The 25,402-nt window shown below is 44.0% G+C and overlaps 1 protein-coding gene across 1 annotated transcript; it reads right to left on the bottom strand.

Moving 5' to 3' along the window:
• Positions 1-285: 285 nt before the first annotated feature.
• gapdhs (glyceraldehyde-3-phosphate dehydrogenase, spermatogenic) lies at positions 286-25,130 on the bottom strand. The gene is made up of 11 exons (XM_014156063.2): positions 24,863-25,130; positions 5,517-5,576; positions 3,682-3,778; positions 3,381-3,487; positions 2,505-2,595; positions 2,126-2,244; positions 1,905-1,986; positions 1,574-1,725; positions 1,150-1,312; positions 853-950; positions 286-717 (listed from the first exon to the last, which is right to left on the bottom strand). The coding sequence occupies exons 2-11, from the start codon at positions 5,543-5,545 to the stop codon at positions 648-650; spliced, it is 1,008 nt and encodes a 335-aa protein (XP_014011538.1). The 5' UTR covers positions 5,546-5,576; positions 24,863-25,130; the 3' UTR covers positions 286-647.
• Between the last annotated feature and the right edge of the window lie 272 nt (positions 25,131-25,402).

Genomic DNA, 25,402 nt, shown 5'->3' with positions numbered 1-25,402 from the left:
CAGCTATTAAAACTGAAGTATAGGGAATAACATTTTTTTCAATATAATCTTCAAACTGATGTTCAAATAATGCAAATGTGCATACAATTAAGTCTAATCTTGTCATTAATGTAACAAACACATTATCATACAATTGTCACTTTATAATGCATCATCTTCATGTTCTGCATCCTGTTGATTATCTTGAATGCAGATGACAACTTATTTGCCATTGTGTGAAAACATGTTCTTATAACACTGGAAACAGGAAACATGAACTACAACAAGGCAAGACAGAGACATTGGTAAAGATTTCCCAGCAGTATTATTATTTTTTTGTTACAATAGCTTGTCTTTCTCACTTGACTCTTAAACTAGAAATCTTTAACACCAATATTACATGGTAACAGCCAGTATGGAAACATCTACGGCAATGCTCTGGGAAAACACAGAAACTCATACTGTCAAGTCAAAACAGTCTCAAAGTGGGACTTTTTCATAAAGGAAGAAACAAACACTCGTACACACAGCCTACTACAGAGACTAATTTGTGTTGTAGAGAGTGGTGGAGGGCTGGGGGTGCTAGGGTTGTGACACTGGAGGGTGTGAGTGCATGTAAAAGAGGGGGGGGGGGTGGTGGTCCCATTCCAGCTTCTGGAGCCAGAAAGTTACTCCTTAGAATGCATGTACAGCAACAGGTCAGCGACGCGGTGGCTGTAGCCAAACTCGTTGTCATACCTGGGGAAAACAGACAGATGGTGTCAGTTTAGTTGAGAATAACCCAAAAAAAAAAAAGGGTTAGCAGGGGAGGACCTATAGAATTAGAATGAAGAATGATTGAATATTTACTCTAATTCTAAGGGAGGAACTTACCAGGAAATGAGTTTGACAAAGTTGTCGTTGAGGGAGATACCGGCGCCAGCATCAAAGATGGAGGAGTGGGTGTCTCCAATGAAGTCAGAAGACACAACCTGGTGGGACAGGAAATATGAAACGTGAGAAACCCACCAACAGAACAGCTGCAGTATACAGAGATCTATGTAATCTAGGAGCCCTGCTTTTAAACTACAACTTGCTAATAACACATCATATAATTGCCAGTTAAACCGAGCTCTATTTCCACCTCTGCTCATCTTTCATGTTGACATACATATTTTGTAATTAACTTACAGAGTCCTCAGTGTATCCCAGGTATCCCTTCATGGGTCCTTCGGCAGCCTTCTTGACAGCCGCCTTGATCTCAGCGTAGCTGCCGGGCCGGGACAGGCGGCAGGTTAGGTCCACCACTGACACGTCAGCCACGGGCACACGGAAGGCCATGCCAGTCAGCTTGCTGACAGAGAGAAGGCTCACATCAGCACTTATATAAGCAGTCTTTTTCGTCAAGCACATATCTGCATTTAGCATCTTTGATAAGTAGCAGGCACAATCACATAAATGTATGCAAACACACCCACCACAGGAGGCTGTTGAGGGGAGGATGGCTCATAATAATGGCTGGAATGGAGTCAATGAAGTGCTATCAACCACATGGAAACCATGTGTTTGATGTCATTCCAACCAGCCTCCTGTGACACACACCCCATCTACTGACCCGTTGAGCTCAGGGATGACCTTGCCCACAGCCTTGGCAGCTCCGGTGGAGGCGGGGATGATGTTCTGGTGGGCACCACGGCCATCGCGCCATGCCTTGGCAGAGGGGCCATCCACCGTCTTCTGGGTGGCGGTGTAGGCATGGACTGTGGTCTGAGAGGAGGACCAGAGGGAGAGAAAGAGAAGAGAGAAAAAAGGGAAAGATGAGCATGGGTTCCATAGCGTCAGCAGATGTCAATATGGATCACAGGAACAAAAGACATTCCGATGCTCCCTGCATGCTGGTCATGAAGATGCATGGGCAGACAGTCTAATGGAAGAAGGACACTTACCATAAGGGCCTCCTCGATGCCGAAGTTGTCGTGGATGACCTTAGCCAGGGGGGCCAGGCAGTTAGTGGTGCAAGATGCATTGCTGTGGATGACCAGAGAGAATTACAATAGGTCACCAATTCAGATTAATCAATTATGCTAGCGTTATTAAAGGTTGACTATTCTTGTGAAGAGTTCACCCTTTGGTCGTGCATGTATTGGTCAGGAATAAAGGGACTCACCTGACGATGGTCATGCTGGAGGGGTCGTACTTGTCCTCGTTGACTCCCATGACAAACATGGGGGCGTCGGGGGAAGGGGCAGACACAACCACCCGCTTGGCACCACCCTGGATGTGGGACTGAAAACAGAAAAGAAAACGCATTGAGAAAGTCTCAAATCTTGCATGCACATCATATTGAATGTTTTGTCTGGATCTGACTGGTCCTAATACACTTGAGAACTGTTGATAAAGTCCTTCGAGTTTCATAGGTTTATTTTGACAAATTACATTAGGGTTACTTATTTTGCAAGGCCTTGGTGGGCGCTACATAGTTTTCAGTGCTTGACGGGGACACACGAGTGTCAGTGTCTTCAGTCTGTCTGGGTACTGCTACTTACAGAGGCCTTGTCAATGCTGAGGAAGACTCCGGTGGACTCAACGACGTAATCGGCACCGGCATTACCCCATGGGATCTCATGGGGCTTCATACTAATGGGGAGAGAGAGATATTAAGGAAAGCTTTGACTATGTACAGAGTCAGTGAGCATAGCCTTGCTATTGAGAGAGGCCGCCGTAGGCAGACCCGGATCTCAAGAGAAGACAGGCTATGTGCACACTGCCCACAAAATAATGAGGTGGAAACTGAGCTGCACTTCCTAACCTACTGCCAAATGTATGACCAGAGACACATATTTCCCACAGATTGCACATAGAATTTGAAAACAAATCCAATTTTGATAAACTCCCATATCTACTGGGTAATATAGCACAGTGTGCCATCACAGCAGCAATATTTGTGACCTGTTGCCACAAGAAAAGGGCAACCAGTGAAGAACAAACACCATTGGAAATACAACCCATATTTATGTTTAATTATTTTCCCTTTTGTACTTTAACTATCTGAACATCGTTACAACACTGTACATAGACAATGACATTTTAAATGTCAATTCCTTTGGAACTTTTGGGAGTAACATTCAAAATGGGTGAATATTTCCTTTAAGCCTCAGTGTTATCACTGGGCTGGGCCTTGCAGACAGGTGGCGCCAGCCTCAAAGGCTGATAGCAACACTGAGGAGATAATGGCCAGAGGGATTACAGACCACTGAGGTAATACTCTATGAGCCAGGGAGAAAGGGGCACACACGCTCAATCCCAAATCAACCTAGCCCCATAGAATGGAACTTTACTCAGACGTACAGAAATGCTGTTCCAGTGGCCCTCGCATGCACACACACAGGCAAGCATGCCCGAGCACACGTGATGTCACTCACCACTGGAATACGGAGATGGAGTGGTCGTCCACAATCAGCTTCCCGTCCTCCATGCTCACCTCACCCTTGTAACGACCGTGGGTGGAGTCATACTTGAACATGTAAACCTGTGGAGAAAGAGAATGTCAGAGAACGTCAAGGTTATCAGTTCATTACACATGGGGTAATTGGTGCGTTTTTTACAATAAATACTACCACATAAGCACACAGGTAGCGTGACCTGGCCTCCTCTGATTAATATGGCACGGTGCCATATTATATGAAGGCTGTTGATTGAGGGACTGAAAGAGACTCAGCTCACCATGTACTGCAGGTCGATGAAGGGATCGTTGATGGCAACGACTTTGATTCCCTTCTGCAGGCAGGCCCTGAGGACCAGGCGGCCAATTCGGCCAAATCTGGACAGAGGGAAGAGCTGGATTCAGTACACGGACAAAAGAGCGACATGGTATTGCTCCCCTAAAAACGTTCTAAAATTCCCTTGTCCGGCCTCTGTGTATTGGGACTGCTGTGAAAAATTCCAGATGATGCTAAATGAAAATGTTTTGAGTTAGGAGTTACACATCATGTGGATGGGTGAGTGAAGAAATGTGTGTGTACTTAGTCATGTGACTGTTGTACGTGCGTTGGTGTGCTGGTTTACAGTGTAATCCTCATTCTGTTAACAGTGCTGTTCTCCTCTTCCCATCTAACACTACTGACTCCCCTCAACACCTTCTGGCGCCGGTTGCACCAGTTGGTCTTAACTCTACGTCCAAGGTAAAATGTGCTCTACGCCGGACCTAAAAATGATACCTGTTACACCACCTGGGCGTAAGCCCTTCTATGAGCTATGCCTGGGCGGAGATTCTACACCTAGTAGGGAGCAGGCGTACGGTGTTAAATTGGGACCATTTTCTTTCATGACATGCACAGAAAATCTATATTTTTCAAAAGGATGTGAGTCTCGTGTTCATATTTTCACAACCTCTGCGGGCTTTGAGTTGCCTATGGGTGAATCAATAATACACTTGATTTATGCTACATACCATGCTAAATGTGCCTGATCAGATATTAGCAAACAAATAGATGAGTTGCAACCTCAACTTATTTGCCCAACCAGAGATCAAATATCCTATCCACAACGGAGATTCTGTGAAACAAAATCACATTGACTTATCTGATCAATCAAAGGCTTTTCATGGGGATATAGCCTTGGCTACTACGCCAGTGAAGAGCAAAATAATCCCCCCGTTATACTCGGCTACATAACATGCTAGCACAATGTTCTGATAACACTATTAGATGAGCGAACTAGACTAAAGATCATCATCATGAACTCACCTCGGCTAACATTTTCCCAGCCTAATTGTCACCAAATATCCAATGGAGATACAGTGAAAACAAAAATCTGACATTCATTGATTTATCAAGACGAGTCCCCATGCTTGTCTCAAAGCAGTGAGATGGCGCTGTCCCAATCATAACGGTGATGAAATTATAGTTGACCACACACGGCGTTACTTTAAAAGTATTTAAATTAGCCTACTTTATTCCAATAGTTTCATCATTTAGTGATATTCATTCCAACAGTAATTATTGATTGACCCATCCAGATGTGGTTTAGAAAACATGCATGCCTAGTGGTGGGCTTTGTGAAGTGATGGGACGTGCCTCGCAAAGTTCAGAACTGTCACTATGATGGTAATAGCCTAGCAACCACCAAATCTCATGAACGGCCATTGCTTACGCCGGACTTAGCTACGACTAAATTCTGATCCCAAAGTTGGCCGCAGCTACGCCCGAACTAGCATTTAAGGCCAACTTCTTTAACACCCAACTGGTGCAGCAACTGGCCCCTGATGACAACCACAAGCTCTGTGGGGGCCGACAGATACCCATAGGAAGACGACCAATGTCTGTTCAGTGTTCATTGTTTGCTGCTCCCAAATGCGATTTACACCATAGAGCTTTCAGTGTGTTTTGCACCTTTATATGGCTTCATAGCCTGTTATTATTACATAACTAGTCTTAACTGGGGCTGGATGTCTGTCGGTGCACATGGGTCATTTCCTATTTTTTTGAATGGCAGTGTTTAACACGTTTTTTTGATAAATATGCAACAATTTGTATATTAGAGGTGAATGTAATACTTACCCGTTGATTCCAACACAGAGGTCTGACATAGTTGCTGTTGATTGGGTTGTAGTGGTGAACCTGAAACAAGACATTAGAAAACATTAGGAAGTGTATTGCAACAAAAAGTGTCCCTCCCTGTAGAAACAGCAACGTCTGCAAATGTAAAGCCTTCAAAGACGGTAGCTGTAACACTGAAGTTTTCCACGCCGTCTATTTCAGAGCACAATACCATGACTCTGCAAGCACTTTTTTCTATAACAGCAGAGAAAGTAGTGAAAAAGTTTAATTTGTCCAGTTACATAACAGCAGTTAGCTAAGTCAAACACTTGTTCTGCAATGTAGTGCAGGACTAGATGGCCTCGTGCTGGGAGGTGTAGGATAGATTTGTGTCCCCAACTTGGTTATGGAAGGCTCCATTGTCTCCAAGCCTGTTTAAAATGCCAGACAGAGAGCAGAGAGTTGAGGAACTGAAGCAACAGGCCCAGACTTCCTATTCAGAGGACTTCCTTTCTGTAGACTCCAGGGGAAACCAGCCCAGTATGAAACAAACACTGGGTCCTGGGCTCCTCCCTTGTAGCCTGTCTGAATCCAGAGGGGATATAAAATCAGTAGCTCTCCTCTGCAATGTTAGCTCTCACTGTATTACCAGCCTAAAGGCCTGTGGTGCCAGGCCAGTCTCATTACTTTCCAGAGGTTGCGGTGTGTAAGGAACGATAAAACACAGCCTTCCACTTTAACCTTCTGGTTTAATAGGAGACTAGGCTATTTGCCTACTTTGACTTCTCCAATGGTCCCATATTGGAGGATTGGACACAGACATGCTTTTCTGTTCTCAGCTCAACTTGCATGGAAATGTATAAATATGAGCCTTGGGTAGTGCCTAGTTTTCAGTGACAATCTGTATTGTGATCATATGCACATGACTATGGGCAAGCTGCTGCATGTGTGGTATTTGACAGAGTGAGTGGCTGTGCTGTACAGGAGCATGTTGAGGTTTCTAAAAGACACTGAGATATGCCATTGGTTATGTAAGAGAGACAGACATGTCTACTAAACAAAAAGAGGGAGGGTTGGAACATAGTCAAGCATGTAACCTCATCAGCCCTATAAGGACTGGAGAGGAGTCAGAGATATTTTTGTGGAGGAAGATGACCATTAGCCAGAGACACAGGAAGCAGATGTGTGTGAACAAGATAGATATGAGACACTTCCTGTAACTTCAAAGCAAGTTATTACAGCTGAGACTATACAAATAAGGCTTTATAGTTTAACTCTGTCTTTACATACTGTTTGAGCAAGTCAAAGATAAAATGTTCAACCAAATTATGAAACCTAGCAAAAAAATACAAAAAATAAAATAAAGTGTTGGTTAGCAATGCTGAAGTTAAAATGAGGTCAGGAGGTTTGAACACATTTGAGGAAATACAGTTAGCCAATAACAGGTACGTGATGGATGGACCGCATAACAGTAAGTTACTACCCTTGGCTAACAAAGTGATGCAACAATCAGGAAATTCCTGCTTCATTTTGCATCGATGAAAACGTTTGTTGGAAATTGATGTGTCAAAACCAACGTAGAAACATTGCTGTTTAAACAAGTCATAGCCCTGGGCTATAGATCTATCAGTGCATCATATTTACTATAATCTGTATTGCTCTATAAGTGACATTTAAACCAATAAAGCAAATGACAGACCAATTATTAAGCAACTGAAAAACACAGGTTTTTCTCTTCAACAAAGGAGACTATTGATTTGTCCTAGTCTGCCATGACAGATTGTGCAGCCAAAATCACTATCTAACAGGACTAAAATAACATTAACAATAATCAAAAATCCATGAACATGTCCAGTTCAAAAGGTAAGGTAAATGTGGTTTGTTTCTTCTCAAGTTAGGATAAATCATTAGGCCATAACCTATCCTCGCTGTAACCTTACATTTATTTATTTCACCTTTATTTAACTAGGTAGGCCAGTTGAGAACAAGTTCTCATTTACAACGGCGACCTGGCCAAGATAAAGCAAAGCAGTGCGACAAACACAGAGTTACACATGGGATAAACAAACAGAGTCAGTAACACAATAGAAAAATCTATACTGCTCAAAAAAATAAAGGGAACACTTAAACAACACATCCTAGATCTGAATGAAATAAATCTTAAATACTTTTTTCTTTACATAGTTGAATGTGCTGACAACAAAATCACACAAAAATAAATCAATGGAAATCCAATTTATCAACCCATGGAGGTCTGGATTTGGAGTCACACTCAAAATTAAAGTGGAAAACCACACTACAGGCTGATCCAACTTTGATGTAATGTCCTTAAAACAAGTCAAAATGAGGCTCAGTAGTGTGTGGCCTCCATGTGCCTGTATGACCTCCCTACAACGCCTGGGCATGCTCCTGATGAGGTGGCGGAAGGTCTCCTGAGGGATCTCCTCCCAGACCTGGACTAAAGCATCCGCCAACTCCTGGACAGTCTGTGGTGCAACGTGGCGTTGGTGGATGGAGCGAGACATGATGTCCCAGATGTGCTCAATTGGATTCAGGTCTGGGGAACGGGCGGGCCAGTCCATAGCATCAATGCCTTCCTCTTGCAGGAACTGCTGACACTCCAGCCACATGAGGTCTAGCATTGTCTTGCATTAGGAGGAACCCAGGGCCAACCGCACCAGCATATGGTCTCACAAGGGGTCTGAGGATCTCATATCGGTACCTAATGGCAGTCAGGCTACCTCTGGCGAGCACATGGAGGGCTGTGCGGCCCCCCAAAGAAATGCCACCCCACACCATGACTGACCCACCGCCAAACCGGTCATGCTGGAGGAGTTGCAGGCAGCAGAACATTCTCCACGGCGTCTCCAGACTGTCACGTGCTCAGTGTGAACCTGCTTTCACATGTGAAGAGCACAGGGCGCCAGTGGCGAATTTGCCAATCTTGGTGTTCTCTGGCAAATGCCAAACGTCCTGCACGGTGTTGGGCTGTAAGCACAACCCCCATCTGTGGATGTCGGGCCCTCATACCACCCTCATGGAGTCTGTTTCTGACCGTATGAGCAGACACATGCGCATTTGTGGCCTGCTGGAGGTCATTTTGCAGGGCTCTGGCAGTGCTTAGGGAGGTAAGGCAATAAATGGGCCATAGTGGTGAAATAATTACAATTTAGCATTAACACTGGAGTGATAGATGAGCAGAAGGTGAGTGTAAGTAGAGATACTGGGGTGCAAAGGAGCAAAAAAATAAATAACAATATGGGGATGAGGTAGTTGGGTGGGCTATTTACAGATGAGCTGTGTACAGGTGCAATGATCGGTGAGCTGCTCTGACAGCTGCTGCTTAAAGTTAGTGATGGAGTCTCCAGCTTCAGTGATTTTTGCAATTCGTTCCAGTCAGTGGCAACAGAGAACTGTAAGGATAGGCGGCCAAAGCAGGAGTTGGCTTTGGGGATGACCAGTGAAACATACCTGCTGGAGTGCATTCTACGGGTGGGTGCTGTTATGGTGACCATTGAGCTGAGATAAGGTGGGGCTTTACCTAGCAAAGATGACCTGGAGCCAGTGAGTTCCATATGGGTGGGTTTGGTGATGAATATGAAGTGCGGGGCAGATGAGAGCATATAGGTCGTAGATGGGGCTTTGGTGACAAAACGGATGGCACTGTGATAGACTAGATGCTTAATGTGAGTCTGGAAGGAGAGTTTACAGTCTAACCAGACACCTAGGCATTTGTCCACATATTCTAACGCAGAACCTTCGAGTAGTGATGCTAGACGGGCGGGTATGGGCAGCAATGGGTTGAAGAGCATGCATTTAGTTTTACTTGCATTTAAGAGCAGTTGGAGGCCACAGAAGGAGTGTTGTATGGCATTGAAGCTCGTCCGGAGGTTAGTTAAGTGTCCAAAGAAGAGCCAGAAGAAAACAGAATGGTGTCGTCTGCGTAGAGGTGGATCAGAGAATCACCACCAGCAAGCGCGACATCATTGATGTATACAAAGAAAAGTCGACCCAAGAATTGAACCCTGTGGCACCCCTATAGAGACTGCCAGAGGTCTGGACAACAGGCCCTCCGATTTGACACACTGAACTCAATCTGAGAAGTAGTTGGTGAACCAGGCGAGGCAGTCATTTGAGAAACCAAGGCTATTGAGTCTGCCGATAAGAATGCTGTGATTGACAGAGTCGGGTCGATGAAGACAGCTGCACAGTATTGTCTTTTATCGATTGCGGTTAAGATATCGTTTAGGACCTTGAGCGTGGCTGAGGTGCACCCATGACCAGCTCGGAAACCAGATTGCATAGCGGAGAAGGTATAGTGGGATTCGAAATGGTCGGTGATCTCTTGTTAACTTGGCTTTCGAAGACTTTAGAAAGGTTGGGTAGGATAGATCTAGGTCTGTAGCAGTTTGGGTGAAGAGTGTCCCCTCCTTTGAAGAGGGGGATGACAGCAGCTGCTTTCCAATCTTTAGGGATCTCAGACGATGCGAAAGAGGGGTTGAACAGGCTAGTAATAAGGGTTGCAACAATTGCGGAGGATAATTTCAGAAAGAGAGGGTCCAGATTTTGCAGCCCTTTCAGAACATCAGCTATCTGGATTTGGGTGAAGGAGAAATGGGAGCGGCTTGGGCAAGTTGCTGTGGGGGGTGCAGAGCCGTTGACCGGGGTAGCCACGTGGAAAGCATAGCAAGCCGTAGAAACATGCTGAAACTGTTGATTATCGAAGATTTATTGGTGGTGACAGTGTTTCCTAGCCTCAGTGCAGTGGGCAGCTGGGAGGTGCTCTTACTCTCCATGGACTTTAGTGTCCCAGAACTAAATAAAACTGAAATTACAAGGTTAACACATCAGCAACTGACTGTACAAGTGGATGTTACGCCTAAAATGAGACCTTGAAAAAGCCTGAGTGCATCTTTGTGACCCCTTCACTTGTTGATAAGTTTACCATAACCTCTAAACCAGACACTGATATAAAAACCCTGGACAGATAGGCTATATTAGAGTCATGGCTAGAAGGGATTGAGCTTTTGTCTAATTAACATCAAAAGTAGATTTCTCCCCCCCCCCCCCTCCAAATCTAATCATTTCCCTAACCTTTACTTGCGCAGCAGGTAAGTAGTATTAGGTCATCTATAATCAGCTACAAAAAGTCAAATCTGATGTTCATTTGACAAAAGCTGGATCCCTTCTAGCCATGATCCTATATGAAGGGAGTCCCAGTTATCTTCCATTAGCTTTTCCACTCTGAGCTGAGGGTCACCGAATTGGAAGCACAGAAACAATCCATACACGGGACAGAACTAGTACTGAACTCTCCGAGCATTAGGCTAGACTAGTGCGGACAAAGCCCTTGGGGCTAAAACACCTCAAACCAATCGAAGCAACACTTTAGACAATCAACGCAAAATAGCTATAAATAGGCTTAGGTTTTTCCAACGGATTGTCTAATATCTAGCACCCGTTTCAAACTATCTGGGTGTAGGCTATAATGTGAGGGTTATGCAAAAGCAACAAATGAACATTCGAGACGTGTAGTCCACTTGTCATTCCAATCTCCTTTGCATTAGCGTAGCCTCTTCTGTAGCCTGTCAACTATGTGTCTGTCTATCCCTGTTCTCTCCCCTCTGCACAGGCCATACAAACGCTTCACACCGCGTGGCCGCTGCCACTCTAACCTGGTGGTCCCAGCGCGCACGACCCATGTGGAGTTCCAGGTCTCCGGCAGCCTCTGGAACTGCCGGTCTGCGGCCAACAAGGCAGAGTTCATCTCAGCCTATGCTACCCTCCAGTCCCTCGACTTCTTGGCGCTGACGGAAACATGGATTACCACAGATAACACTGCTACTCCTACTGCACTCTCCTCATCTGCCCACATGTTCTCGCACACCCCGAGAGCTTCTGGTCAGAGGGGTGGTGGCACTGGGATCCTCATCTCTACCAAGTGGACATTCTCTCTTTCTCCCCTGACCCATCTGTCTATCGCCTCCTTTGAATTCCATGCTGTCACAGTTACCAGCCCTTTCAAGCTTAACATCCTTATCATTTATCGCCCTCCAGGTTCCCTTGGAGAGTTCATCAATGAGCTTGACACCTTGATAAGTTCCTTTCCTGAGGATGGCTCACCTCTCACAGTTCTGGGTGACTTTAACCTCTCCACATCTACCTTTGACTCATTCCTCTCTGCCTCCTTTCCACTCTCTTGACCTCACCCTCTCACCTTCCCCCCTACTCACAAGGCAGGCAAAACGCTTGACCTCATCTTTACTAGATGCTGTTCTTCCACTAATCTCATTGCAACTCCCCTCCAAGTCTCCGACCACTACCTTGTATCCTTTTCCCTCTCGCTCTCATCCAACACTTCTCACTCTGCCCCTACTCGGATGGTATTGCGCCGTCCCAACCTTCTCTCTCTCTCTCCTCTTCCATCCTATCATCTCAAACCTATCTCCTGATTCTGCCTCCTCAACCCTCCTCTCCTCCCTTTCTGCATCCTTTGACTCTATGTCCCCTATCCTCCAGGCCGGCTCGGTCCTCCCCTCCTGCTCCGTGGCTCGACGACTCATTGTGAGCTCACAGAACAGGGTTCCGGGCAGCCGAGCGGAAATGGAGGAAAACTCGCCTCCCTGCGGACCTGGCATCCTTTCACTCCCTCCTCGCTACATTTTCCTCTTCTGTCTCTGCTGCTAAAGCCACTTTCTACCACTTAATTCCAAGCATCTGCCTCTAACCCTAGGAAGCTCTTTGCCACCTTCTCCTCCCTCCTGAATCCTCCTCCCTCACTGCGGATGACTTCGTCAACCATTTTGAAAAGAAGGTCAACGACATCCGATCCTCGTTTGCTAAGTCAAACGACACCGCTGGTCCTGCTCACACTGCCCTACCCTGTGCTTTGACCTCTTTCTCCCCTCTCTCTCCAGATGAAATCTCGCGTCGTGACGGCCGGCCGCCCAACAACCTGCCCACTTGACCCTATCCCCTCCGCTCTTCTCCAGACCATTTCCGGAGACCTTCTCCCTTACCTCGCTCATCAACTCATCCTTGACCGCTGGCTACGTCCCTTCCGTCTTCAAGAGAGCGAGAGTTGCACCCCTTCTGAAAACCTACACTCGATCCCTCCGATGTCAACTACAGACCAGTATCCCTTCTTTCTTTTCTCTCCAAAACTCTTGAACGTGCCATCCTTGGCCAGCTCTCCTGCTATCTCTCTCAGAATGACCTTCTTGATCCAAATCAGTCAGGTTTCAAGACTGGTCATTCAACTGAGACTGCTCGTCTCTGTGTCACGGAGGCTCTCCGCACTGCTAAAGCTAACTCTCTCATCCTTCTAGACATATCTGCTGCCTTTGATACTGTGAACCATCAGATCCTCCTCTCCGAGTTGGGCATCTCCGGCGTGGCCGACGCTTGGATTGCGTCCTACCTGACAGGTCGCGTGGCGAGAATCTGTCTCCGCACCACGTGCTCTCACCACTGGTGTCCCCTAGGGCTCTGTTTTAGGCCCTCTCCTATTCTCGCTATACACCAAGTCACTTGGCTCTGTCATATCCTCACATGGTCTCTCCTATCATTGCTATGCAGACGACACACAATTAATCTTCTCCTTTCCCCCTTCTGATAACCAGGTGACGAATCGCATCTCTGCATGTCTGGCAGACATATCAGTGTGGATGACGGATCACCACCTCACGCTGAACCTCGGCAAGACGGAACTGCTCTTCCTCCCGGGGAAGGACTGCCCGTTCCATGATCTCGCCATCACGGTTGACAACTCCATTGTGTCCTCCTCCCAGAGTGCTAAGAACCTTGGCGTGACCCTGGACAACACCCTGTCGTTCTCCACTAACATCAAGGCGGTGACCCGATCCTGTAGGTTCATGCTCTACAACATTCGCAGAGTACGACCCTGCCTCACACAGGAAGCGGCGCAGGTCCTAATCCAGGCACTTGTCATCTCCCGTCTGGATTACTGCAACTCGCTGTTGGCTGGGCTCCCTGCCTGTGCCATTAAACCCCTACAACTCATCCAGAACGCCGCAGCCCGTCTGGTGTTCAACCTTCACAAGTTCTCTCACGTCACCCCGCTCCTCCGCTCTCTCCACTGGCTTCCAGTTGAAGCTCGCATCCGCTACAAGACCATGGTGCTTGCCTACGGAGCTGTGAGGGGAACGGCACCTCCGTACCTTCAGGCTCTGATCAGGCCCTACACCCAAACAAGGGCACTGCGTTCATCCACCTCTGGCCTGCTCACCTCCCTACCTCTGAGGAAGCACAGTTCCCGCTCAGCCCAGTCAAAACTGTTCGCTGCTCTGGCACCACAATGGTGGAACAAGCTCCCTCACGACGCCAGGACAGCGGAGTCAATCACCACCTTCCAGAGACACCTGAAACCCCACCTTAAGGAATACCTGGGATAGGATAAAGTAATCCTTCTAACCCCCCCCGCCTTAAAATATTTACATGCATTATTGTAAAGTGGTTGTTCCACTGGATATCATAAGGTGAATGTACCAATTTGTAAGTCGCTCTGGATAAGAGCGTCTGCTAAATGACTTAGATGTAAATATGAACAAGGCAGTTGACCCACTGTTCCTAGGCCGTCATTGAAAATATGTTCTTAACCTCTATGGGCTAGGTGGGACGCTTGCGTCCCACCTACTCAACAGCCAGTGTAATCCTGTGGCGCGATATTCAAATACCTTAGAAATGCTATTACTTCAAGTTCTCAAACATATGACTATTTTACACCATTTTAAAGACAAGACTCTCGTTAATCTAACCACACTGTCGGATTTCAAAAACGCTTTACAACGAAAGCAAAACATTAGATTATGTCAGCAGAGTACCCAGCCAGAAATAAATCATACCCCCCCGCAAACTTCCGGTGAATTTACTAAATTACTCACGATAAACGTTCAGAAAAAAACAAATTATTTTAAGAATTATAGATACAGAACTCCTCTATGCACTCGCTATGTCCGATTTTAAAATAGCTTTTCGGTGAAAGCACATTTTGCAATATTCTGAGTAGATAGCTAGCCCTGTGATGCCGGGCTATTTAGACACCCACCAAGTTTAGCACTCACCAAAATCAGATTTACTATAAGAAAAATTGTATTACCTTTGCTGTTCTTTGTCAGAATGCACTCCCAGGACTTCTACTTCAATAACAAATGTTGGTTTGGTTCAAAATAATCCATAGTTATATCCAAATAGCGGCGTTTTGTTCAAGACACTATCCGAAGTGTAAATAAGGGTCATGCGCACGACGCATTTCGTGACAAAAAAAATTCTAAATATTCCATTACCGTACTTCGAAGCATGTCAACCGCTGTTTAAAATCAATTTTTAATGCCATTCCTCGTAAAAAAAGCGATAATATTCCGACCGGGAGTGGTGGTTTTCGTTCAAAGAGAGAGAAAGTAAACATTGAGTCGACTTGGGCACGCGCGCCCCGTCCCATTGTCCTCAGATCGGCCACTTACAAAATGCGCTAATGTTTTTCAGCCATGGGCTGCAAAGCCACGATTCAGCTTTCTGGCGCCTTCTGAGAGCCTATGGGAGCGTTAGAAAATGTCACGTCATGCCAGAGATCCCCTGTTTTTGTTAGAGATGATCAATAAGGCCATGAAATGGTCAGAGAGAGCGCTTCCTTTTTGGAATCGTCTCAGGTTTTGGCCTGCCAAATGAGTTCTGTTATACTCACAGACACCATTCAAACAGTTTTAGAAACTTTAGGGTGTTTTCTATCCAAATCAAACAATTATATGCATATTCTAGTTACTGGGCAGGAGTAGTAACCAGATTTAAAATCGGGTACGTTTTTTATCTGGCCGTGCAAATACGGCCCCTATCCCCAACAGGTCAACTGACTTGCTTAGTTAAAAAAAAAAAAATCTAAAAAAATCTTCAGACTATTTATTTACCTGGTTAACTAAGTGTAGTAAGCTATGCAAAACTACATATTTAATTGGACTAGTGTCATAAGGTCAAGTACCTTACTGAATATGCTTAGAATCTGTAGTATCCTCCTATGAGCAATAAGTCAAAAAGAAACTCCTTAGGACTCCCCTCTCCATAGTTTGCAGGCCTCTAAGACTACTGTGCGGCAGCAAAGTAGGACTTAGTGCCGTCTTTGAAAGGACACACAGGATTGCCCTTGCATCTGGTTGGTTTAACTTTAGACAACTTGATAATCTGTGCCTGTGTGAGTTTGTGTCTGTATGCCTGTGTGGCTCCCACTGCACTGCACCAAGCTGGTTTATCCTAATCTGCCTGTTCCTCCAGCCTGTGGTCTTTTTAAAGAACCCCAGAATGCACTGCGTATGCTGCCTGAATTGACTGGCCAATAATGAGCCGACAGGGCCAAGCTCACAGTGAATCCTCCTCACCTAATGCAGTCACACTGACTACAAATGAATGGCATCTGTGCCTCAACTCCATTCACTGCACCAGTGGGGAATTAAAAGTATTAGTCTGGAGCTTGATATATTCAGTAACATTGAACATTTGAATAATTACATTAAAAAGATGTCATCAAGTTAGACTGTCTGGCCATCTTCAATTCTCCTTGCCACACAGGCGTCATAAGTTGACCCAGCCCTTAGTGATAGAGGCAAGCAGGCTGAGAGGCAGTCAGAGAAGGCTCCATGTTAGTATCGTGTTTTCACATTCCTCCCTCCTTTATATTCTGTTCACACCTTCCTTCCCCCCCCTCTCAGCTGCAGTCTGGTCCAATCCACATCAAGTCCACTGCACTAGTTCTAATCAACTCCATTTTGTTTCTTGAGAAAAACAGAGTAGACAACCCTCACGTCTGTCTTGTCAAGGCTGCTGTGGTCTATAAAAGAAAATGTCGGTGGGTTCTGTTATTGTGTCTGTGTGTACTATTGTCTGAAGTACTACCACACCTCTTTTGCTCTCAAGAGTACGCAAGTGGTCTGAAAAATATAATCCTTTATCGAGGGGACCAATCAATACTGGACTTGTGTTCTGGATGCCTCAAGATGTCAAACGACTCAATTAAGCGCTGAACTGTGGAGGAATTCAACAGGTGCAGGCTGGTGGCAACATGGTGGTGACTTAAAAGCCCAGCACAGACAAGTGGCCACTGTTTATACAGGATCCACCTCAGCTTCTGACTCAACCTCAAATCAATTATCTGCCTGTTCTACTGAAAACTGACAACGTCAGGTGAAAAATGAACAGCGCCATACCAACACCCCATGATCAAGTCCCAAACACTGAAAAGAGTAGGCCCATGTTTTTCTGCATCATTCAAGCAAAAGATTGAGCATGAGCCATGGTATTTTTAGGGCTGGCACAATTACTGCATAACGTTGAACCGATGGTTATCGATGAAGACCGTCATGAAAATAAAATAACCTTCATAAGCATAACATTTTTTATACAGTACCAGTCAAAAGTTAAACACATCTACTCATTCAAGGTTTTTCATATTTTCTACATTGTAGAATAGCGAAGACATCAAAACTATGAAAAAAAGGAATGATGTAGTAACCAACATTTTTATTAAAATGACAGTTTTGCATACTCTTGGCATTCTCTCAACCAGCTTCATGAGGTAGTCACCTGGAATGCTTTTCCAACAGTCTTGAAGGAGTTCCGACATATGCTGAGCACTTCTTGGCTGCTTTTCCATCACTCTGCAGTCCAACTCATCCCAAACCATCTCAATTGGGTTGAGGTCGGGGGATTGTGGAGGCCAGATCTGATACAGCCCTCCATCACCATCCTTGGTCAAATAGCCCTTACACAGCCTGGAGGTGTGTTGGCTCATTGTCCTGTTGAAAAACAAATGATACTCCCACTAAGCGCAAATCAGATGGGATGGCGTATTGCTGCAGAATGCTGTGGTAGCCATGCTGGTTAATTGTGTCTTGAATTCTAAATAAATTAAATCCGACTGTCACCAGCAAAGCACCCCCACGCTTCACGGCGGGAACCACACATGGAGATCATCCGTTCACCTACTCTGTCACAAAGACATGGGTGTTTGGAACAAAATATTTCAATTTTGGACTCAGACCAAAGGACAGATTTCCACTGGTCTAATGTCCATTGCTCGTGTTTCTTGGCCCAAGCAAGTCTCTTCTTATTATTGGTGTCCTTTAGTTGTGGTTTCTTTGCAGCAATTCGACCATGAAGGCCTGACTCACGCAGTCTCCTCTGAACAGTTGATGTTGAGATTAGAGGTCGACCGATTATTGGAGGGCCCCAAAAACAAAACAAAAAAAAGAGCCGATACCGATTTAAAAAAATAAAAATAGTTTTATTTGTAATAATAATAATAATAATAACTACAACAATACTGAATGAACACTTATTTTAACTTAATCTAATACATAAATACTATCAATTTAGCCTCAAATAAATAATGAAACATGTTCAATTTGGTTTAAATAATGCAAAAAACAAAGTGTTGGAGAAGAAAGTAAAAGTGCAATATGTGCCATGTAAAAAAATCTAACGTTTAAGTTCCTTGCTCAGAACATATGAAAGCTGGTGGTTCCTTTTAACATGAGTCTTCAATATTCCCAGCTAAGAAGTTTTAGATTGTAGTTATAGGACTATTTCTCTAAACGATTTGTATTTCATATACCTTTGACTATTGGATGTTCTTATAGGCACTTTAGTATTGCCAGTGTAACAGTATAGCTTCCGTCCCTCTCCTCGCTCCTACCTGGGCTCAAACCAGGAACACGTCGACAACAGCCACCCTCGAAGCAGCGTTACCCATGCAGAGCAAGGGGAACAACTACTCCAAGTCTCAGAGCGAGTGACGTTTGAAACGCTATTAGCGCACACCCGGCTAACTAGCCAGCCATTTCACATCGGTAACACCAGCCTAATCTTGGGATTTGATAGGCTTGAAGTCATAAACAGCGCAATGCTGGAACAATTGCGAAGGGCTGCTGGCAAAGTGCACGAAAGTGCTGTTTTGAATGAATGCTTACGAGCATGCTGGTGCCTACCACCGCTCAATCAAATCACAGCCTTAATTATAATAAACACAGAAATACGAGCCTTGGTCATTAATATGGTCAAATCCGGAAACAAAACGTTTATTTTTTGCAGTGAAATAGGGAACCGTTCCATATTTTATCTAATGGGTGGCATCCCTAAGTCTAAATATTCCTGTTACATTGCACAACCTTCAATGTTATGTCATAATTACGTAAAATTCTGGCAAATTAGTTCGCAACGAGCCAGGCGGCCCAAACTGTTGCATATACCGACTGCGTGCAATGAACGTATGAGAACTGACACAATTTCACCTGGTTAACATTGCCTGCTAACCTGGATTTCTTTTAGCTAAATATGCAGGTTTAAAAATATATACTTCTGTGTATTGATTTTAAGAAAGGCATTGATGTTTATGGTTAGGTACAGTTGTGCAACGTTTGATTTTTTTTTTTTCCGCAAATGAGCCTTTGTTAAATCATCCCCCGTTTGGCGAAGTTGGCTGTCTTTGTTAGGAAGAAATAGTATACACAGTTCGCAACGAGCCAGGCGGCCAGAACTGCTGCATATACCCTGACTGTTGCAGAGGTGACACATTTTCCCTAGTTAAAAGAAATTCATGTTAGCAGGCAATATTAACCAAATATGCAGGTTTAAAAATATACCTGTGTATTAATTTTAAGACAGTCCTAAACGTCAATGTTGGTCATTGCTCCAACGTACCTTTTTCACGAATGCGCACCGCATTGATTATATGCAACGCGGGACAGGCTAGATAAACTAGTAATATCAATAATGTGTAGTTAACTAGTGATTATGATTGATTGTTTTTTTTTTTTTAAAGATAAGTTTAATGCTAGCTAGCAACTTACCTTGGCTTCTTACTGCATTCGCGTAAGAGGCAGGCTCCTCGTGGAGTGCAATGTAAAGCAGGTGGTTAGAGCGTTGGACTAGTTAACCGTAAAGTTGCAAGATTGAATCCCCAAGCTGACAAGGTAAAAATCTGTCGTTCTGCCCCTGAACAAGGCAGTTAACCCACCGTTCCTAGGCCGTCATTGAAAATAAGAATGTGTTCTTAACTGACTTGCCTAGTTAAATTTTTTTTATATATATATAAAAAAAATTAAAGGCAAATCGATGGCCAAAAATACCGATTGTTACGAAAACTTGAAGTCGGCCATTCCGATTAAAATCGGTCGACCTCTAGTTGAGATCTCTTACTTGAACTCCGTGAAGCATTTATTTGGTCTGCAATCTAAGGTGCAGTTAACTAATGAACTTACCTTCTGCAGCAGAGGTAACTCTGGGTCTTCCATTCCTGTGGCGGTCCACATGAGACAGTTTCATGTCTTAAAGTAAAGAACTGTCATTTCTCTTTGCTTATTTGAGCAGTTCTTGTCATAATATGGACTTGGTCTTTTACCAAATAGGGCCATCTTCTGTATACCACCACCTTGTCGCTACACAACTAATTGGCTCAAAAGCATTAAGAAAGAAATTCCCCCTTTTTATTGCAATTGGCTCAGAACAGGGCATTACAGCTGGCCCTTGGATGTAGAGAGAGCTAATATTAATAATATGCATGTCAATCTCTCCTGGCTGAAAGTGGAGGAGAGATTGACCTCATCACTACTTTTATTTATGAGAGGTATTGACATGTTGAATGCACCGAGCTGACTGTGTAAACGACTGGCACAGAGCTCAGACACCCATGCATACCCAATGAGACATACCACAAGAGGTCTCTTCACAGTCCCCAAGTCCAGAACAGACTATGGGCGGAAGACCGTACTACATGGTACTCTATTCCACATCAAGTAACTGACTCAAGCAGTACAATTAGATTTTTTTTTTTTTAAAAGAGACCGACTTATGGAAAGGCGGGGACTGTGAAACAAACATAGACATGGATTTAGTACTGTAGATGTGTGGTAGTGGTGGAGTAAGGGCCTGAGGGCACAGTGTGTTGTACAATCTGTGAATATATTGTAATGTTTTTAAAATTGTATAAACTGCCTTAATTTTGCTGGACCACATGAAGAGTAGCTGCTGCCAAAGCAGCAGCTAATGGGGGATCCATAATAAATACAAACAAGGCACACCTGTTAATTGAAATGCATTCTAGGTGACTACCTCATGAAGATGGTTGAGAGAATGCCAAGAGTGTGCAAAGCTGTCATCAAGGCAAAGGGTGGCTACTTTGAAGACTCAAATATATTTTGATTTGTTCAACACTTTGTTGGTTACTACATCATTCCATATGTGTTATTGCATAGTGTTGATGTCCTCACTGTTATTCAACAATGTAGAAAATAGTAAAAATAAAGAAACACCCTTGAATGAGTAGGTGTGTCCAAACGTTTGACTGGTACTGATATCTATATTTACATTTTTTGGTGTGTGGAAAGAACAGCTGACTGAAAACAGGAGAGCCGGGCATTCATGCGATTGACTCTGTTTCTGCTGTAACATGGACTCCACAACTTCATTCAACTTTGTTGCTCCTTCCTGAAGCAAGCAAGATGCTGTAGCAAACTAATCTTTGGTTGCCTAGGTGATTCCCCCTCCCTGCAGCAGCACATATCAGTCAGGAGAGGAGGATAAAATGTGCACCTTACATCCATTCTGGTGACAGCGGTCATTTAGTTGACCAATAACCGCCATCCAAAATTCCATGACCTGACCGTCACATCCCTAGGTATATTGACCACCATAGCAATAATATTTCATAGCATGGTATTAAAAATGCCTGGGGTAACAAAGCTCAATAATGACTACTTTGTTTCAAACATCCACCATGGTAGTTGTCTGTTCCAAGTCTGTCTAGCCAATCAGTCAAGTGCTATGGGGCTACTCCTCTGTTGGGGTGCAATGGTCCACAGCTACAGCACCAACCCAATTACTGGGGAGAAACAGGGTGCCTGTAGTAAGTGGGTCATTCACCCCAGGGGCATACAGATACCCACTCAGGCAGAAAATGTCCCAGACAATGGGACAAAAATAAAGTGGGTGCGTCTCAATATGGAAGCGTTTATGAACGAGTTGGCCTTTCACTACCATAGTCACAAAAATGCTGGCAATCAAGAAACAAAGCAAAAAACCCGTGTGTGGCTGTGTTGAAGGATGAGGCAGATGAGACCATTCCTGTTAGCAGAGGTGAGCCTGGGAGCCATTTTGAAGAAGTGCTGTGTCATACCACCACATCCATTTACTGTGCTGCACACAGGAAGAATGACACAACCAGGCAAATACGATGCAAGAGGCAGGCTGAGTAATTGTAGGTAAGAAGATATAGATATTTACAACGTAATAACAAATATACTAAGCCAGTGTTGTCATTTGCATAGAGAGAGCACACAGTGACCTCTACAAGCTGTCTTAACGTGCTGCCTCACACATACACCGGCATTTTCTACATTCCCAGGCATGTCTTGTATAGATTGTAGCTCAGTAGTTTTCCACGGTTGAGACCTGAGGGGCTGGCCTTGATACTAGAGACTGAAGACACAGCTCAGTATTCACGATTCAACCTGCTCACTGACTGCCACACCCCTTTGGAAAATAAACAACATTAAATCTCACAAACCTACATGTAGAATATTCTTTTGAGTAAATTAATGTATCAAACCTTTTCTGTATTTATGAAACAGCAAACATGATTAACTAAAAGAAATGAACTTATAGTCAAAAGCATGTTTTTCAAGATCATTCTGATTTGGTTGAGGGAAAATTTTAAAATTAGATCTTATTACCTGCAGCTAAACTATAGTATGTGGGCTAATCTCAAATACATACAATGAACCTCTGTATAGCCTACTGGTTCTCATCTCAGAATGTTATCAGTCTAATATGGTTGGACAGGTGTCATCAGAGAGAGCAGCATGATGTCCAGTCCTCCTGTACAAGCCTCAGGACCAGCCAGCCTCAGCACCTTGCCTCTTTACTGTCACATGACTGCAGACAGCCAGTCTACTCACGCCACTAAATATCACATCATCAAGGCCTAGTAATAGACTAACGTAGTCAGCTTTGTGTGGACAAAACTAGACACTTGCTAAATGCATAATAAGCCTGTCACCTGTCCTGTGCTGACAAAAGAACATCAAGTTGTCACCCTGTTGTGTCATGTCAGACTAAATCTTCAAGGCGGCAAAACATTTAAGTCCTTTTATGTTCTGTTAGAGCTGCGAAACCTAACAGAGGAGGGAAAGACCACTGCAGAACAGCCATGAATAAATTAACTGTTGTATCGAACTGCAGTGAATCGATGAAGGAGGGGCCACCTCCTGCACCCTGCCAGCATGTGACCTGCCTGACATGTGCAGGTGAGGTGGGGGGGGAGAAACACACAACGACATCCATGTGATCATTTACTGATGCCATCTGTGGGGCAGCGATAGCCATCTCTAACCCCAGCATCGAGAGGACTCGGTCAGCACAAATCAAATGCAAAAGTCAAGCCTAGCTGAGCCAGGAAGTGTGGTTAACTATTAACCCAGGCAGTTATACAGCTAGTGATGGACTGCATGTTGCATCAGCATCAGAAGTGCTTATCAAGTTCTCGCCGGTATACAAGCCGGCTCTGCACAAAAATAGGCCTACATAAGGCAGGTAAAGAACAATGTGTTCCCCTTAACAAATAAAACTGATTCAACAGCTACACACTAACAATACAGGTATAAAGAACACACATGTACTTTAAATAATGGTTGGGGAAATATCTCAATGGTAACCTCAAGGTGATGGTAAGTGCGTACCAAAAAAAGGAAAGCGCATTGAGCAGGTCAGAGAGAGGGAGTAGAGAGTTTGAGGGAACCACCTCTTTTTACCCAGGAAGAGACTGGTCACGTTCGACATTGCAGACGACTTTAAAGGAAAGTGGAGACTGGCTGATTAACTTGCATCATAAATAACTATTCAATATTATTTGTAAATCAGTCAAGTCTCAATTTTCCTATGATACATCAGTTTTGATTAACTCAAACACAGCCATTGAGTCAGAGTCTCTCAGCTGCAGGCACGTTCAAGCAGGCAGCACATCAGCTTGTTTATATTAGGCCTATGCATTCAATTAGCAGTTATTCTTCCAGAATGATAATTGACACAGTGCGCATGCATATAAGCAGGCCAAACTAGATAAATGAGCCGTTTACTGATGATGATTACATATTTTAACTTTAAAATCAATTGATTTTGAAATATAATTATTTAAACAATTCTAACATGACATTTTTCTGTCCTTTTAGATAAGGAATAATTTTATATCAAGAATGTGATAAGTGTTTGAGCAAGGCAACTAATCAGTCACTCTTTATGGCATCTCCTGGAAAATAGTCCGGGTCTGTAAAATGACCTTACAGTATGATACGACCTTCACCACTGCAGTGATGAAAAAGGCCCATCGTCTGGAGATGGCTGCTTCTCCATAGTGACACCGAGACGATACCTGTTGTTCCTGTCTTTGCAAAGGGTTGACATCTTGATTATGTATATTTTAGCAACTAATACAATTTGCAACAATTCGGACAGAGTAACCTAATCGGTAGGCACATTGATGCGACACTACACCATTGCTTCCACCATGAGAGAGAGAGAGACTGGAACAATACAGTTAATCTTCAATCATTAATCTCATCCCCAAAATTAAAACGGTCAACGTGAATGTATCAATTAAAATTCAACATACACTTCATTAAAAGTGGGCTCGGCTTAATTTGGCTACATTTCTTTGTTTAGATTTTCATCATTTCGACAGTAACGTTCTAGAATGCTATGACGCAATCAAAATAATTCATCACGAGCATGTGGTGAGGCACGTAGCTAGCTAGAGCAACATTTCTGGGATTTCCTGTAGTCATCTATGCCAGAACTCTTGATTTACACCGACCATTTGCTACAACTATTTAGGTTCAGGTGTGGGGAAACAGTAACTAGTTATTTGTGACATGAAGACATAATCTAAATGTTGCATGATGCCACAATATTCGTGGTCAACAGTCTTCAGCAAAATGCATCATAGTTCGGGCTAGTGTCACGTAACCTCGGCACATTTTGCCTTCTAATGAATGAATAATGCATTATCTTGTTGTTCTCACTAAATGCTCAACTCGTGTCTTAATAAACAATATTTGCACGTGCTATGCATTAGTTAGCAAACTACGTCATATTTTCAGAAATTGTTGTACGGAAAAGCGAATTATTACACAAGGCCATGCATGGGCGCATCTCTTCCCCGCCTCCATTTATTTCCTGGCTTTATAATGTTAAAGAGAAAGGAGAGGCTCAGAAGTAGCTAATGCTACACCATTACAACAGCATTCAAAAAAAGACAAATATTAAGCAATAATTATTGTTGTATCATAACCCATTTTGTCGTTCATGCCTACCTTGAGGGGAGATGCTGCAGCGTCTGTGCAAACTGAGAGTACAGACTTCCGAATTTATAGCAGACACGTCAAACGAGCATTGGTCTAATCGTCCTGGAAACATGACGTCACATTATCTTTTTCTGGGGCACGGCTGCAATGGAAACCATAGAGAAACTGGGGATATTGCCAAACCATGGGAGGATACTAAAAGCAGATAAAAAAAAAAATTGAACTCTTATTTTAACTAGGCAAGTCAATTATGAAAAAAGTATTATTTCCAGCCTACACCGGACAAACGTGGCGCCAGTTGTGCGCCACCCTACGGGACTCCCAATCACGGCCAGTTGTGATACAGCCTGGAATCGAACCAGGGTGTCTTTAGTGACCTGCGATGCCTTAGACCACTGCACCACTCGGGAGCCTGATGAGTCCCTCCCTATACATCACCATACATCAATAGAGTATTTAGAAATATAATCAAAATATGCTACGAATGTTTTTTTTTATGGACAGAAATTGAAATGAGTATTTTATATTATTTTCACACACGGAACCATA

Source organism: Salmo salar, chromosome ssa02 (genome assembly GCF_905237065.1).
Source record: "Salmo salar chromosome ssa02, Ssal_v3.1, whole genome shotgun sequence".
Taxonomy (NCBI): Eukaryota; Metazoa; Chordata; class Actinopteri; order Salmoniformes; family Salmonidae; genus Salmo; species Salmo salar.
This window is presented reverse-complemented; position numbering and strand designations above follow the sequence as displayed.